Genomic DNA, 17673 nt, shown 5'->3' on the forward strand with positions numbered 1-17673 from the left:
CCGCTCCCCCCTCGGCCAGCGTCTCTGTATTTCTCATTGTCTGCTGCAGCTTCTGCTCGGCCAGCTCCAGCAGCTCCTGCAGGTGCCGCGCCTTCTCCTCGCACTGTGGGACAGCAGGGTGTCTGCCACCCCGGCATGGCCCACCCCCAGCTCCCCTCCTGCCCCAGCCCCGGGGCAAGGGGACACTCAGGGCCCAGGGTCAGTACCTGGCGGTGCAGGGACTCCTTGTTGGCCAACTCATTCTCCAGTTTGTCGTTGAGGTCATGGATGGAGGTGGCCTCTCGCTGGGCTGCCAGGTACCGTTTCTCCAGCGTGGTGATCCTCTCTTCCATGTCCTCCTTCTGTGCCAGGGCCTGGGAAGCGATGGGGCTATCACATCCTGCTCTGTGACAGCATTTTGGGAATAGCAAGGCCATCTAGTTCCTTCAAGCCTGGGACACTCCGAGTCTAAGGGGTGGGAAAACCCCCCTTGACACGGGGATGAGGGACAGCAGAATGGGGCAGTGATGAAGGGAGAGTCAAACAATCGCAGGAAAACCTTCTAGAGAGGACACAGGTCACTGCCCCAGGCGTGCTGCACACCTGAGAGCCTGTCTGTAACCTCAGGGAAGTCCTGCTGATGGACTTGGGGACAATTTCCCAAAGGCAGTGGCCTCTTTTGGAGAACATCCTGCACACAACAGGAGTTCCAATCCCCTCCCAGCCCAGTGGAAGCAGCTGTGAGGTCTCTGCCCTAGGCTGGGTAGTGCAAGGGGTCAGGGACTCACCTCTCGGAGGTCTCTCTGGTACTTGCTGCTCATCTCCTCAGATTTGATCAGATCCTTCCTGGCAGTGCCCAGATCCTCCTCCAGCTCAGCCACGCTGGCAGCCAAGGCAGAGATTCGTTCCTTGGCCTGGACCACTTCAAAATTCTGCTTCTCCAGGAGCTCCTGCAGCTCCACCACCCGCCCAGCCTCGTCGTCCGGGTGGACGGAGCCATTGGAGAGACGCTGCAAGGCAGAGGGAGGTGGATATTGAATGCTCCAAAGCTCCCAGGCTGTGGCATTGCCTGCAGCTACTCAAAGTGGGAATGTGCCCTGCAGGGACTCAGTGAAGAGGTGGAAGTGGAGACAGGGGGCTCTGGGACCTCCATCAACAGCCTCCACAAGTCAGGGATGGGGCTTCTTACAGGAATGATGGAATAGGAGAGGCTGAGGGTTTACCAGAGCACCTGGTGGAAGATGTCCCTGCCCATGGTGGAGGGTGGAACAAGATGGCCTTTAAGGTCTCTTCCCATACAAACCATTTTGTGATCTCTGGTAAGTAGAACCCCTTGGAGCACCCAAGCACAAATTCAGTGCACCCCGCTCAGAAATGGCCTGTACCCACCAGGAAGGGCATTTCCCACGGGGCTGGACCCAGAGGAGAGGGAAAACGGTTTTCAGCACCCTGGATCCAGCACCAGGGAGGTGGGAGAAATGACAGCCTCACTGAGCAGGGGTTTGCTGGGCTCTCACCTTCCATGGAAGTTTGGGTGCTGGTTCCTTGGGCTCCCTCTCCTCGCGCTCGCCCGCTGCCGGCTCCCGGGCAGAGCCTTGCTGCAGAGCTGCCACCTGATGGGAACAGGGACTCAGCACTGGGGACAGCAGGAGCTGAGGCCAGTCCTGCTGCAGCCAGGGCTGCACCAGCTCCCTGCCAGAGTCCTGCTAATGGCTGGGGGAACCGGAGGGAGCGGGTGAGGAACAGCCCTGAGCTGGCACTGCTGGGGTCCCAGCTGGAATCCTGGGGCAGCTCTGGGCTCTCAGTTCAGGAAGGACACTTAGGGGCTGGAGTGTGTTTAGGGAAGGGAATAGAACTGGGGAAGGGACTGGAGCACCAAGAGTGGTTGAGAGAGCTGGAGGGGCTCAGCCTGGAGAAAAGGAGGCTCAGGGGGGACCTCCTGACTCTGCACAACTCCCTGACAGGAGGGGGCAGCCAGGGTGGGGGCAGTCAGGCTCTGCTCCCAGGGAACAAAGGGACAGGACAAGAAGAAATGGCCTCAAGCTAAGCCAGGGGAGGTGTTGCAGTGTGATGCAATTTCCTGTTTTAGCTATCCCAGTCGTTCCCCAGGTGTGGCAATACCTTCTCCCTTCCCCTCCCCTTGCCTCCTGCTAAGTGCTGTCCGTCAAGCTTGACATTACAGCAAGGGCGTCGTGTGATTGGCTAAAGTTCAAAAGATGCTTCTCAGCCCTGGGGTCATTGGCCTGTCTAGGTATCATTGTCCCCTGAGACTTCCCCCCTCCTACCTGGTTGGTGGGATCCCTACCCCTTCCCTCCCCCTGTCCTCGGGGTTTAAAAGGACACTGAGACCACATGCTCGTTGTTCTGTTGGAGCTGTCGCAACATTCAGAGGTCTGCGTGCCCAGGAATAAAAGTCTGGATCAAGGCCCTCCAACAGGATCCGTCTCCTTTTTCCTTCACCTCGCCTCAAGCCTTTCCATCAGAGGTAAAACCTGAGTTCCTGCTTGCCTGGACTTGTCCCAAGTGCCAGCTGCAATTTCCAGCTAGCCAAAGGTGTCTCTGAGGTGAAACACCACAGCTGCCGCCTTTGGTCAAGCAGCAAGGGCCAGACGAGCCCAGGCATGTTCCATCCGGTAATAGGGAGGGTCAGGTGGGACATCAGGAAAAATTTTTTCCCTGAAAGGGTAGTCAGGCCCTGGCACAACTACTGAGGGCAGTGATGGAGTCACCATCACTGAAAGTGTTCAAAAAACAAGTGGACGTGGAACTTCACAATATTGTTCAGTGGGCATGGGGGTGTTTGGTCAAAGTTTGGAGGCTTTTCCAGCTTTAATGATTCCATGATTCTAAGAGAGAGGAAGTCAGACGTGCTGGGAAGGCTCAGTACTGAGAGAGATTTTCCTGGTGAGGCCAGGGCTCCTTCCCAGCTCATTTCACTGGTTTACAGCCAGACAGATTCTGAACCCAGTGCAGCTGGAGAAGGGGATAAACACTGGCACTGTGTCCTGCTCTGATAGAGGAGGGTGGGGAATGGTCCCTGAGAGAGGCCTGGAAGTACGGGAAATACCATGAGACTTATCCTGGGAACTGGAAAGAGGAGCAAAATTTGGCCAGCAGAGGCTGTAGAATGGCTCCTTCCTTTTGGGACTAGTGGCTGGTCACAAACTCCAGGAAGGAAAACAGAGTTCATGTCTCTTCAAGAACATTATCCCTGGAAGTGTCCAAGGCCAGGTTGGACAGAGCTTGGGGTAACCTGGGATAGTGGAAGGCATACCTGCCCATGGCAGGGGATGGAATGAGATGAGCTTTAAGGTTCCTTCCCACCCAAATGAGTCTGGGATTCTGAGATGACCACGGCTGGAGGTTGGGGACAGCGAAATCCAAACCCCAGGACTCCAGCAGGGAAGAAGATGGGGGATGCAAGATGAGGTGCTTGAAGCAGTGTGGTTTGGGTCTCTGCCAAATCAGGGCAAATCTCACATCACCCTCAGCCCCCTGGAATGATTCACATTCAGACTGTTTTTGTCAGTGACATGAATTCCAAACAGCAAACAACAGGGAAATGTCACCTGTGAGACAAACGTTCTCAGAATCTTTACAAGGTTTCCTTCAACACAGACAAACCTTCAAGTAAACAGCAATTTTAGAACAAAAGCCTTACAAAGAACCTGACCAAATGCAAATATCACATGAACTGCCCAAGGTAATGGGGAGCATTCCCAGCCCAGCAGGTGCCCAGGTACCCCTTACCTGCCGATGGGCATCCACGAGCTGCTCCTCCAGGGTGGCCACACGCTCCAAGGCTGCTCGCAGGCGTTCCCTCACCTGCAGGTGAGTGAAACAACGGGAAAGGCTGTTATTTTTCCAGGATGAGGGTATCCAGGATTTAGACATGCTCCCAGGCTTGTTTGTTAGGCTGACAGCCAGGCTCAGGTGGATTCACAGGTTCAGGATCATCCAGGCCATCACAGGGGGTTAAATTGTGTTGGAGAAAACAGGCTGGGACAATTCTTGGAGCTCTACAGCCAGAACAGCCTGGAGAGGTCTCCTAGCAGAGGAAGGAGATGCTTGAGGTGAATGAATGAGGAGGAACAACAAAGACTGACCCAGGGTGTCAAATGCCACCACCTCGAGAGTGACCTGGGGGAGTTCCCTGTGCCCAACAGCCTCAAATCCAGAGGATACACTGGGCAGCCCTAGCAGCTCCTCACTGCAGCTTTGGGAAAACCACTTAACAACACAAAGTAGCAGGGAGGGAGTGGAGGGGCGGGAGAAGGAACTCTGAGCAGGAGAGGTCCCAGCAGCTTTCCCACCTTTTCATCCAGCGCCTTGTGATGCTCAAAGAGCGACTTGAGTGCCTTGAGCACCTCGACCTCACTGGACACCCCAGATGGCGACTGGGCCTGCCGCTTGACCACGGTCATCCTGAGGGAGCGCTCATGCCGTGACACCAGGCACTCCAGGTGCTCCAGCAGGAGCTGCAGGGGGACGACAGAGGGGCTGTCACGGCCAGGATGGGCCCAGCGGCCCCGGGGCTCCCACAGTCCCAGGGCTGAGGGCCTCCCAGCAGGGTCTCCAGGCTTACCCGGGTGTTGTTGCGCTCGGCTTTCAGCTCTGAGATCTCCTCCTCCCTCTCCAGGAGCTGCTCCCGGCAGGCGCTGAGCTCCCGCGTCAGCGTCGCAAACTCCTGCGGAGAGCAGGGACAGAGGGTGGTGGAGTCAGCACTCCAGCCCCACTGCTGGACCTCCAGCACAGCATTTCCCATCCAAACCCAACCAGGGCAGCACTGAGGGAATGTGGAGAAACCAGTGGAGAGGCACAGCCAGGCCAGGAGGGGATTTATTCCTGGCTTCCCTCATGCTCTGGACTAGGAGAACAGAACAGCTCAAGATTTATCCCACTTGGTTTGATGTCCAATGGCACAAGAAACTGATCTACAGCTGCAGAGGTGGTCGATGGCATTGAAAGCATCCCAGTCAAGACCACCAGCATGTTCCCATTCCCACTGTCCCCTGGATGCAGATCCCACCTTGGAGCATCCCATCAGGCTAAAACTCACCAAAAAACCCCAGCCAGTCAGGATGAGTCCCCTGGCCCTCAGCCAGCCTCTGCCATGGCCTCAGGACCTGCAATCATCCAAAACTTCCTTGCAAAAAAGAGGTTGCTGCCTCAGTCTAGCATGTGGAGCCCCAGTGAGCTGCACATGGGGCACCTTCAGGTGCCAAGTCCCAGCTGAGAGGGATGGGGCACAGCAGGAGACAGCCAGGTGCCACCAGCTCTTGCTGCTGCCACTGCTTCCTCCAGGGATGTGACAGCCAGCAAGGAAGAGCCAAGCCCAGAGCAATGCCAAATGAATGCTGCACACCCAGCACATCCCTCAAGATAGGATGAAAGCCACAATCACACTTGTGGCTGTGTTGGAGGGGAAGGGAAATTCACTTTGAAGTCCCTTGGATGCAGGAGGGTTCCCTTTCCCATAAAAAATGAAACCCAGGCACCTGGGTGAGCCATCACTCCCAGTGTCTCTTCAGTGGTGCCAGGCCTAAGTGAGGTTTTGCAGCTGGGATTTCTTAGGGTGAGAAATGCAAATGCAGGAACACGCCACAAATTCACACCATGTTCAGTGTTGGAAAGAATTTTAAAAGGCAAAGGATTTCAGAAGAAGCCAAGGAGGATTTGATGGAGCATTAACAAACCAAATTTCAAGAGGGGGTTGAGAGCTGCTTTACAGCATGAAATTCTTTTTCACTTTTATTTTCAGGTTTACCAAATAAAACCCCTTCAAACCGAAGCAAAGCATTGAGGCTTAGGCTGAACCAAATGCTCTGCTCAGCTCCAAGTGAAACCTCCTGTGACAGCTGAAGCTCTGAGAAATCCAGAGCTCTTACATCTGCTTGCCCCAGCAAGGTTTTCCCTCTCCCTCCCTTGCCCTCCCCAAACCTGTCCCACTGCTGGGGTTTGTAGCCTGGGATTGGTGGGGATTGTGGTGCCACTGGTGCAGTTGAGACCCCCACAGTGGGACAGGACCTGAGCAGGTTGCAGTGAAGGGAAAGGGAAAGAATCACTGATCCCATAAACAGCTCCTTTCCAGCCTGTCATCTGCCTCAGGCAGCTGCCACCCCACATCCCTGCTCCACGCCCCTGCTCTGGCATTGCCCCAGGGCCTGAGGTCCTTCCCAGACCCCTTCCTGCCCCATCCATTCCCCAGGGACCACTCCAGCCCTGCAGTTTTCCCTCTTCCCATCCCTTCTTAGGGACCGCTCCAATCTGGGATCACCCCTGGCCCCATCCCTTCCCCAGGGATCCCTCCAGCCCTGGGATCACCCTTCTCCCCACCAGTTCTCCCCCAAATCTGTCACAACACCCCAAACCTTGTCACTAACCTCTGCCATGCCCCATCCCATCCTTGCTCTGGGACCATCCCAGAGCCCCCAGAGCACAGGGAACCCTCGGCAGACCCAGCTCCAGTGGGATCCCACTGTGCCAGCCCAGCCCTTCCCGGAGCCGTGCCCTGCCCGGTGCTGGGACCCCGGTGCGATCCCAATCCCAATCCCGATCCCAGTGCGATGACGGTGCGATCCTGATCCCGATCCCCATCCTGATCCTATCCCGGTGCAAACCCAATCCCAATCCCAATCCTGATCCCGATCCCCATCCTGATCCCAATCCCAGTGCGATCCTGATCCCAATCCTGATCCCAGTGTGATTCTGGTGCGATCCTGATCCCAATCCCAATCCCAATCCCAACCCCAGTGCAATCCTGATCCCAATCCCGGTGCAATCCTAGTGTGATCCCAATCCTGATCCCGATCCCAGTGCGATCCTGATCCCGATCCCGATCCGAGTGCAAGCCCAATCCCAATCCCAATCCCGACCCCGATCCCGGCGGGCTCAGGGATCAGGCCCGGCCGCAGGCACATGTGCGCGTTCCGTGCGTTATGCAAGCACTGCCAGCAGCTCCCGAGCATCCCTGCGGATTAGAGCCGGGCTGGGAATGCCGGCGAGCAGAAAGCAGCAGGGAGATGTGCCAGAGAGGTGCCTGTGCATCGCCACACACTCAGGGATCTGTCACTCCCCCAGTCCCTCAACGCGCCGAGAGACAGGCGGCAGGGCTCCAGGAGCTTGGGAAAAGCATCCTGGCACCGGGATGGCCCCGGGAATGGCTCCCAGCAGCCCGAGCTGAAAACGTGGGGGACGCATCAGCTCTGTGCTTTTCCAGCACCAGGCCAGGACCCTGTGGATCCAAAGCACCTCTTCAGCCCTGTGGCTGGAAGGGCACACTGGCTGTGGACACAGATGCTCTTCCCACGGGAGTGAACAGAGCAGGGCAGCACAGGATGGGTGGGACAAGGCATTGGAGGCAGCAAGAGGACAGGGATGGCCAGTGCTGGGGACAGAGATCACCAGCACCCAGTGGCATCCTCTCCCTGCATTCCCTCGCTGTGGTGGCCAGGCTGTACAGATGCTCCTGCAATCAGGATTTCATCCTGAAAGAGTGGATTAAAAGGGAGCAAATCCTCTGGAGAGAGAGGCAGCCCCTGCTGCGGCCAGCCCGGTGCACAGGCGGTCAGCGGGTCACAGCCAGGGTGGCACAGCACAGAGCTGCCACCAGCCCTCCCCCAGGGGTGCTCCTCTCCCAGCCCTTCATCCCGACAGGAATGCTGCCTGCATCCTGTGCTCTGTGTCCCACATCCTGTGCCAGGCCTGGAGCACCCCATGGCAAATCAAAGAGCCCTCGGTCACTGTCCCCCCTCAGGGAAAGCTGCAAAAATGAACATTTACATCAAAAATAGCAACAGCCCTGCGGCGAGCCAGGCCAGCAGTGAGGTCAGCCAAGTACACAGGGCCTGAGTATGATGCCTTGGGAATAAAAAATAGGAATAAACCACTGCAGCTCCTGCTTGCAGCCACCTCCGAGAGCCCCGGCTGTGCCAGATGCTGATGTTGCCGCCTTGCTCTGGGTCACTGGTGGGCACCAGGCAAGCTGTCCCAGCTCACAGCTGCAGTGTTGCACTGTGGAGTGCAGCCTCCACCCCCATCCACAGGTGTGCCATGACCCTCCATCCCAGAAAAGTGGAGATAAAGAGGATCCAGATGATTTTCCTCTGCCCTGGCCATGGCCAGGAGTCTCCCAGGCAAGGCAGAGGTGCCTGCCCAGCTCTGATAAGTTCTGGGACTAAGCAGGGACACCTATAAACAGATTAGAAAGTGAAGGAGAGTGCCTGATCTCCAGTCCAAGGGTGAACAAACACAGCCTGGGAGTCCCCAGGAGCCCTGCAAGCCCAGCAGTTTGGGAAGGGGCTAGTTTGGATTAAAACCAAACCTCCACCAAGTGACTGACTGGGCTTGGCCCCAAGTCGTGGGGTGAGAGGGAGCAGGATGGAGGGAAGGAGCAGGATGGAGGGAAGGAGGGATGGAGGGATGGAGCAGGATGGACAGATGGAGCAGGATGGACAGATGGAGCAGAATAGAGGGATGGAGCAGGATGGAGGGAAGGAGCAGAATAGAGGGATGGAGCAGGATGGAGGGAAGGAGCAGAATAGAGGGATGGAGCAGGATGGAGGGATGGAACAGGATGGAGGGATGGAGCAGGATGGAGGGATGGAACAGGATGGAGGGATGGAGCAGGATGGAGGGATGGAGCAGGATATAGAGATGCTGTTTTCAGAGCAGGGAGGGAGACCTGGAGTACAACACAAGGTGTTGAAGTGGGATGCTGTGGACTGGGACTCAGATCTTTAGTCAGCACCAGGCATGTTGGGGGTCTGGGGTTTTCTTCCTTGGCTGCATCAGGGGGGAAGGCACAGGGAAGAGCTGGAGGCGGGCCAGGAACCAGCAGGATGGAGATGGCTGGAAAAGCACAGAGAGGTTTAGGAAGCTCGGGGGGAGAAGGCTCCAAGGCCTGTAGCACGGAAAAGCTGGAATGCCAAAGTCCTCAGCCCAGGGCCCCCTCGTGTCTCTCCCAGTGCCGTCTGCAGCACAGACAGGGATGCAGCAGGATCACACCACAGGCAGCAAAATTCCCTGTTTGTGGCAGGAGCACGGTTGCTGCTCCAAGGCACCCGAGCCAGCTGTAGGATTAATGGCATTTTAAAGCCCCTAATTGGAGAGATTGCTCCTGAGGGAGTGGCAGGGGATGGGTGGGAAGGATGCCCATGCTGGGAAACCAGCGCTGCTGACTCGGCACGAGTGAGACAGTCCCATCCATTGTCTGCCCATGTGGCAGCCCCACCACCCCACTTCTCTCCCAGGAGTGGAGCAGAATGAAGAGGAAGCCCCAAATCAGAGATGAGGGGATAAACACAACCCCAGCAGTTATAGCATGGGATTACACAGATTAAATCCTGCTGGGTAAACCCAGGGCTTCGACCATCACCCACCCCCAGCGCTGGACAGCGGCACCTCCCTGACCTCCAGGATACAACACCAGGGCTCTGCAAGAGCATCCATGGGGAATCAGTGTCCTCCCTTCAGCACGTTGTGTATTTCCACCTGAGATTGCTCAGGGAGGAGCACTGTGCAGCCAGGCAAGCAGGAATCCAACATCTCAGCATCCCAGTCTTGTAGGAGCACAACCAGCTCCAACACAGCTGCCAGATCCCCCCCTCCTTCCCAAAATCTGCAGATGCTTTAAGGGTCTTACCCAGTGGGTGTCTTCCCCCACCTGGGGCTCCTGAGGCTCCCATTTACCTGCTGGTCTTTGCAAGTTAACTTGAGGTATACTTTGAAGTTATATGTGATTGTTTGATGTCAGGATCTGCCCCAGGTAGTTTGGGCAGTCTTAGAGGGTCTGCTCACCCCAAAAAGACCAGAACTCAGCTCTACAGGCAGCCCAAGAAGCAGCAAAGGTGCAGCAGAGCTCCATGGATGGAGAAACTGCAGGAGGTCTGCATGGCCATGGGCAGCCCACAGCCCTCAGCCCTGCTGAAATCTGGGAGTGTGTTCTCCCACTGACACAGGTGGGACAGGGACTCCTGCCAGGCCCGAAGCCAAGGACAGGGAGGAGCTCCATCCCACACAGGACCCTGAACTGGGAGCACATCTGGATGCACCGGGACCCCTGAGTGTAACATCCCCTGGTGGCGCCTGCCCCCAGGAGAAACTGAGCTGCGGGCTGGGCAGGAGGCAGCTGGGAGCAAAGCCAGGGCCTTGGGGGACTGCTGAGAGCACCCAGAACCTGCTCAGGGCTTGGTCCTTGGCCACTAATTCCCTGCAGAACAGGGGGGCTGGAGCTGGAGCTTTCAGCCCGATTAAGTCACATTCAGCACTGCCACATGAATAAATAAATCATGTAAGAAGCATTAAGGCAGCTTAGTCTCCCCAGGAAATCGCCCTGGAGTTCTGCCTTTTGGGGGCTGAGGGATGCCCCCATGGATTGGGAGTGGGGATGGTTCAGCCATGCAGCACAGGCAAGGGGGAATGGGAGCTACAGGCAGGAGCATGCCTGGAGCACCCCTGCAAAGGGGTTTGCCCTGGAGAGGAACATCCCCTGCCTGCCCCATGCCTGGATCTGCACCACATGCACATTCCCAGCCTGTCCCTTTGGATCCCATGCGGACACAGCAGCATCCAGCTGCCACTGTGCCCTGAGAGGGTGCAGAGTGCCACGTCCCCAGATGCCACCCACCCCAGCCTCAGCAGGCAGTGCATCCCCAGCCTGGCTGCACCCAGGGGACACTACTGATGAGCCTCGGTGCCCACTCCTGCCCCCAAAGAAGGGGTTCTCCCAGAAATCCAGCTTGCATCCCATTCCCAATGGGTCTGAGACACTTTTACCACTCCTGGCTAAAAGAGCTCACAGAGAAGGAGGAAGAGGATGGGACAGACCTATGGGATGCTCCCCAGTGCCCTGGGGAGAGACCCGCGCATCCTGGTCCCACTTACCTGGTACATGCACATGCTGGCATTAATCCCATTGGGCAGGTGAGCGCCTCTGGATTTGCTTCCCGTGTTCATGCCGAGCCCTCATGTCCGGGGGAGAGCACGGGAGGCACCGGAGCCCCCTGCCCGCAGGGACCGGGAGGCAGCGGGAGCTCCGGGGGATTCCCCATGGGAGCCGCTCCAGTCACATCCCGGGGCTGAGGGGCCAGGGCGGCCCCGGCCGGGCACGCAGGGGGCACAGCGCTGCCGGCGGCCCTGAGTGCTGACCCAGATTGCTCCGAGCACACCCCGAGGCTCCCAGGGCCCGTCCCCGGAGCGGGAGCCGAGGCTAAATCCGCGCATCCCTTAATCCGGGATGCTGCGGTGGGGCGGGCAGAGCGGCAGGGTGACCCGGCTTGCTCTCTCCAGAGCGGGGAGCAGAGGGACCCAGCCCTCGGCACTGGGAGGTGGTGGTGAGAATGGATGCACTCAACAACTGGGGACATCTCAGCAAGTCTCAGGAACCTCCTCACCATCTCATCCATAGGGACCCCAGGAGCTCCTGGGAAGCACTGTTGGGTGTTTTGCTCTCAGCATCTTGGGCAGAGCCAGGACCAGCTGAGCTCTGCATATGGAACAGCTGTTCCCAAGCTGCTTTCCTCCATCCAGACAAGGCAGGGATGCAGAGAGCTCGCCAGCCAACAGCCAGAGCTCTGTCCTAGCTCATGCCACTATTTTTGACCCATTTTCCATCTCTCTGAGGTGCTCCAAACCCCAACACCCAGGCAAGGAGGATCTCAGGTTTCAGCACTGCAGAGTTAGAACAGATGCAAACATTTGAAGCCTCCTGCTTCCCTGGGCTGTTGGGCTCCTCCCACACCATACCCACAACAGAGCAGAGCAACAGCCCCCCAAAATCCCTGTTACCCCAAGTCTGAGCCCTGGGACACCGTGCTATTTCAAAAGACCCCACAGAGATGGTGGGCAGCTCAGACTCATCCTGCACAGCCCTGTGACACTGGATTCATCCACCTCATCCTCTTCTAGCCTGAATATCTTTGTGGAAATCAAGACCAGGCCTCTGGAGTACCTGGAGAGGGTCCTGCAGGTGGAGGAACCAGGAGCACAGCACCAGCAGAAGTCCCAAGGCAAGCCCTGACTCCCCAAGCCCTAGGCTGCTCACTGAGCACAGGCCCCTGGCAGCCTCACTGTCCTCTGCTGAGATGTCCCAGTCCCCACCCTGCACCAGCTCTGACTCCAGTGTCCCCTCTCAGAACCAAGACTGAGACACAGAAGTCCCATTGCCCCACTGGGAAAGGGGGCTGATGGAAAGGAGCCCTTCTGGCGAGGGAAGGGGCAGCAGTGGGGCTGCTCTGCACAGTGGGGAAGGAGAGTGATTGATGAATGGTTAATGTCCCCATCTGAAGCGCCACGGTGGGCTCAGCACTTTCTGACATCCCAAGAAGTTAACTGGAGGCAGAAAGCCAGATCTGCTGCCCAAAATGAGCTATCTGCTCCCCAGGTGCTGTCCCCCAGCAGACTGACTGTCCCCATAGGAAGCAAAGACTCTGCCTTGCCCTCACCCTGGGGTGTCCTTGGGGAGGTTTTGACCCTTCTCCAAATCCATTCCCCTGTGGACAGGGGCATTGCATTCCTACCCCTCCTCAAAGACCAGCAAGGGTACAGAGAAGGGGAGATGTCCCAGTTGGTCGTGGCTTGGCCTGAGAGAACCTACAGGATTTACTGCTGACATGAGGTGCAACACCTGCAGCGTCACCACTGTCACACCAAGCCAACCCACCCAGGGCCATGAGCTGAACCCCACATGCAATCCCCCTCGTGTGCCTCAGGGCAGGTGCCAGGGCAGGTCCTCACCTGCGGGAGCGCCGAGTTCAGCTGCCTCTGGAGCTGGTCCCGCTCCCGGAGCGTCTCCTGCAGGCGGCTCTGCGTGACCGCGAGCGTCTCGCGCGTCTCCCGCAGGGTGTCCAGCAGCTTGTCCCTCTCGTCCAGCATGTTCACCATCAGCTGCTCGAAGTCAGCGTCCGCCTCCGAGCCCTGGGGGGGGCCCAGCGGGTCCCCCTCGCTGATGGTGGGCATCACCTCGCACATCATGGTTGGGCTGGCTGGGGGAGGCTCCCGACGGGGCTGGGGGTGTGCTCAGCACAGTCACATCACTGCGGGCTCCCGCGGGCCAGGGGAGCCAGCACGGGAGGGGACACTGGCCTGTTCAAGGAGGGGGACTCCCCATCCCTTCCTCCTGTGGGCTAAGCAGCAGCTGGCATCACTCCAGCAGGGTGCAGGGATGTCCTGGGCACCAGCAGGGTCCTCACAGTCACCAGTGCCCCGCTCGCTGCTCGTCACTGCCGGCTCCCACTGCCACCTCTGCTGGGTCCTGTGTGTCACCTCTCCTGGGTTCTGTGTGTCACCTCTCGGGGGTTCTGTGTGTCACCTCTCGCTGTGTGTCGCCTCTCGGGGGTTCTGTGTGTCACCTCTCGGGGGTCCCGTGTGTCACTTCTCCTGGGTCCTGTGGGTCACCTCCCTGGTGCCTTTCCAGGGGCTGCAGAGTCCGGGCTGTTCAGAGGGGGACAAAACAATCCTTGAGGATTTGTCCCAGTGGAGAGCCCAAGCCAGCATAGGGAGGGTCCAGGGAATGTTTGGGCTGCCTGTCCATGCTGAGGGGGGCTCTGGTGAGGATGGGCTGTTTGCCCTAAAGCTGGATGAGGTGTCACTGCTGACGTGGAAGCGTGTCTCTGTTGAGCATCACAGTTCTTCAAACACCCAGCAGTGACCTGTGGCAGAGGGGACAGAGATCAGATCCCTCCTGCTGGCCCCAGAATGCCCAGAGACCTGCCCAGCCCCCTCTGCCCCCCATCAAACCCTTGAGAGCTGCACCAGGTGGGCTCAGCACCCACAGGAATGGGCTGTGGCAGGTTGTACCTCCTGCACCCACTACCCCAAATCCAGGATGGCACCAAGCTGCAGGAAACAGCAACCCTGGCACCCAAAATCCTGCAACTGTCTCTGGCATTCACATATCATGGGCCAGGATCCCATGCCCTCTGTGGAACTCCTGGCTGCCCAGGGCCCCACTGTTCCCCAGCCCCAGGGAATTTGCAGAAAATCAGGCTCCAGCTGAGTTTAGCCCAAACCTGGCAGGAAGTCACAGCAACAAATGAGTTGAATGATTGGATTAATAGACAGATGTGCTGGGCCCAGCTGTTCAGTGACAACTGAACTCCAGCACATCCTCCCTTGGTCAAACCTCTCCCAGGGGATGAAGGCAGCAGCATCCCCAAATTCCTGCCCAAGCACAAGCACCACAGATGAGAGGCTGGGGGGAAGAGGCAGAGCTGGCATTTGGCAATATATAGGCTGGATTAAAGCATGGCTGGACCTGAGAACCCAGCCCAGGGCTGATGCTGGAGCCCACAGCCCCACCTTCCCTAAACCATCCCAGACAAGGTGCCAGCTGGGGATTCACAGTCCTGTGGGGGAACTTCAGCCCTCTGCAGCTCCGTGAGGGTCCCCAGCAGCAAGGGTGAGAGTGACACTGCCACCCCAGCCACCGTGGGGACCTGCCCACTGCAGTCACCATCTGTGCCAGGGGACAAACCATGAGCAGGGCTCAAGCTGAGCACCAAAACACAACAATGGCAGGCCCAGGGTGAGCAGTGCTGGTCTAGAGCTGCTTCCAGGGCAGGCCCCACTCCAGTGTGAAACTTTGCAGATGAAATGCTCAAGGGTAGGTCTGAATATTCTGAGTCTGTGGATGCATCTGAAGCTGTGGCTGCCCCATCCTGGAAGTGTTCAAGGCCAGGTAGGACAGGGCTTGGAGCAACCTGGGGTAGTGGGAGGTGTCCCTGCCCATGGCATGGGATGGGACTGGATGAGCTTTAAGGTCCCTTCCAGCCCAAACCAGCTGGGATTCTGTGTCACTTCCCCTTCAAACTCTCCCCCACACACATGGATAAAAAGGACCTGCACACAGGCCTGGCCCAGAGCAGCCTGTTCTGGCCCTTTGGGCTGGGATGAAAGCTCTTGTGCCCAACAGCTCAGAGGCACAGCAGGGACCTGCCCTGATGAAAGGTGACACTTGTGAGGAGGTGCCTTTGTCACACCAGACACTGCCAGGGCAGGGGAATCAGAACTCTGCTCTTTGGATGACATTGGCTCATCAGCTGAGGGGAAGTTTGACACAAAAAGCTCTCTAAAAATAGAGAGGCTCTGGCAAAAGCAGCAGCCCCTCACTGTGCCTCCTGTGTGATGCTGAGAGCCAGCTTCAGGGGACAGAGGACAGGGCTGTCCCACAGGTGGTGTCCTCCCCTCACTTCACAGGTTGGATCCTCAAGTGGGATAAAACCTGTTGTGGACATGGGCCACTGTCCTGAAGCTTTGAGGGTTGTTCATGCTCTGCCCTGGCTGTTGGGATGTGAATGACCAGGGTAACTGTGGATTCATGGGATAACTGCACTGAGGACATCCCAGCTGTCCTAGGGTGAGGTTATGATGCTTGTATCCCCAGTCATCTGTTCTGCTTATGCTGGATATGATATTGTCTGCCTTCAAGACTGGCTCTGAGAGCCAAGGTGGGGAGAAGAAGCATGGAGTGTTATCAGAGGCTGCACTCACTCCTCCACAGGCTGCTGGAACTCAGAACTCCACTGTGGTGTCTGGGCACGGACAGGGCAGAACAGAGCCTTCCTTTGCTTTTCAGTTGGTTCAGCTGGCTGAGGCAGAGTTTTGCCTGGACTGCGTTTGTTTCTTTCCCTTATCTTGGAACTGTTCAAAGCTGCTGTGCACTGGGACTTGGGGAGAACTGAGAGCTTGTACTTTGTGGCCTATGGGGGCCTAGTCTGGGCAGCAGCCTTTCCCAGTGCTCGAGGGATTGATAGGAGAGCGAGCATCCACAGGAGAGACTTTCAGAATTTGTCATCTCTTCAGAGCAGCGGGGGGGGCCTTTTTGAGGTTTTCTCCCCAATTTGCCCTAAACCAGGACACTATCCCAGCAGGATAAAACAAAAAAAAGGCTGGTGGAGCAAAAGGCACAGAGTGAGGGACCATTCCAGCCCCTGCTCTCCTTGGGTTGAGTTGGACATGAGCCTCATCCCTGTAATTAAGCAGGGAAAATGCTCTCCAGTTCTATGGCCCCTAACGAACAGCCCCAGGGGTACCCACAGGCATGTAGCTCCCTGTCAGCTTTCCTGGGGTTAAGAGGTCCCAGACTCCAGGGAGATCCAGAAGAGCAGAAATCAGTCCTACCCCAGGGCTAAGCCCTGTTAATTTGGGCACAAAGCCTAAAGGAGGTGACTTGCATGCCCCCTCCTCTGCTGTGCCTCTGCCTGAGGGACGAGCACGGAGAGGGAACACCCCGGCTGGGCAAAGTCTGGCAGCTGCTGAGCACGACTTGAATGGCAAAATGAGCCCCATGGGCATGGCCCCAGCCAGCTGCTGGTGGGGAACTGGGAGAAATTAGCAGATGAATTAAGAGATATTAATCAAGGCATGGAGGGAAGAGCCCTGCAAGCCCTCAGGGAAGGGAAATGCTGCAGGGAATGACCAAGACATAAATCTGACCTGAGCGATGATGGGATGGAAATTTATCCCAGCTGCAAAGGAGAGACACCCTTTCCATGAGGAGACTCTGCAGATGCCAATTCCAGCAGGGCCATGGCAGCCTCCCACACCCCCATGGGGCTGGACCCACACAGTGCAGCAAGAGGCACAGATTTACATCCAAGAGCTGATTTTCTTTCTGCTTCCCTCATGGCTGAGCTCGTGCACGAGTTGTTCTGGGGGGGTTTTGTTTCACTGCAAACCTGCTCCTGCCCACAGTCGCATCCTGTTATTCCTGTGTGCTTGTGCAGGGAGATGGGGAGATGAGCACAGCCAGTCCCTCAGCCTGGGGAGGGTGATCACAGAATCACAGAGATCTTACACCCTGTGGTCCAGGGTGGCCTCATCCCATTCCACCGGTCCCAAAAAGCCTCTGTGCCCTGTCCCTGAGGAGGCTCAGTGAAGCATCAAACTCTCCTGGCCAAGGCAACGTTGGTGACCCCGAGCTCCTCTGTGCCCAGGGCCTGGGGGTGTCTGCACTGACTCGTCCTGGACCACCAAGGACACCAACAAAGGTGTAAGGCAGCTGCTATAAACCCCTGCAGCTGGAGCAGCCCTATGAGCAGGGTGAGACCTCCCACCACCCCAGAGAGCGGCCAAAGCCCCCCTGGCCTGGCCTGAGAGCCCTGACAGGTGGGGACAGCCAGCCCAGGGCTCTCTGTGCCCCCCAGGATGCTGTGGCACTCTGAGAATCCTTCTGCCAGAGGGTCCCTGGCAGGGAAATCCAGGGGGATGCTCTGCCACCTCTGAGTGTGGCTCTGGACACAATCCAGTCCCGTGTGCCCATCCTGGCTGGAACCATGGCAAAATCCAAGAGTGGGAAATTCCCTGCACTGCAGTGAGACCGTCCACATCCATGGACAGACACTGAGCTGCCTCCAGCATCCCCATCATGGATCCATTCCTCTAACAACCACAGGAACTCTCCAACCCCACGGATTTGTGAGTGATCATTTCTGGATTCAACCACTGCAGCTTTCAGAGCAACACCACGAGTCCCAGGAGTGGCCCAGGCTCTGGGAAGGGCCAACACCCAGAGTCAGGGCAGATGCAAAGGGTTTATTTGGGATGGCACATGAAGGAGCCAGGACCAGGCTGCGTTTGATCCCTGCTGCATTCAAGGCCTGTGGAGCAGGAAGTGAGTTCAGTAAGCAACAGGTACAGGTGAGTGTGCAGGGATGTGCACACAGGGACAGGGATACAGCAACATCCATGCAGCCA

General features: G+C 57.5%; 1 protein-coding gene across 1 annotated transcript in view; it reads right to left on the reverse strand.

Annotated features, from left to right (window-relative positions):
* PPFIA4 (PTPRF interacting protein alpha 4) overlaps window positions 1-13288 on the reverse strand; it is a 35416-nt gene extending 22128 nt beyond the window's left edge. The window contains exons 1-8 of the mRNA XM_031061767.1: window positions 12715-13288; window positions 4565-4666; window positions 4293-4457; window positions 3730-3804; window positions 1497-1592; window positions 768-989; window positions 207-353; window positions 5-103 (exon numbers count right to left, since the gene is read on the reverse strand). Coding sequence (XP_030917627.1) covers window positions 5-103; window positions 207-353; window positions 768-989; window positions 1497-1592; window positions 3730-3804; window positions 4293-4457; window positions 4565-4666; window positions 12715-12951 — 1143 coding nt within the window. The 5' untranslated portion in view covers window positions 12952-13288. The remainder of the gene's footprint in view (window positions 1-4; window positions 104-206; window positions 354-767; window positions 990-1496; window positions 1593-3729; window positions 3805-4292; window positions 4458-4564; window positions 4667-12714) is intronic.
* Window positions 13289-17673: the final 4385 nt, after the last annotated feature.

The sequence above is a fragment of the Geospiza fortis genome, unplaced genomic scaffold, assembly GCF_000277835.1.
Source record: "Geospiza fortis unplaced genomic scaffold, GeoFor_1.0 scaffold26, whole genome shotgun sequence".
Lineage (NCBI taxonomy): Eukaryota > Metazoa > Chordata > Aves > Passeriformes > Thraupidae > Geospiza > Geospiza fortis.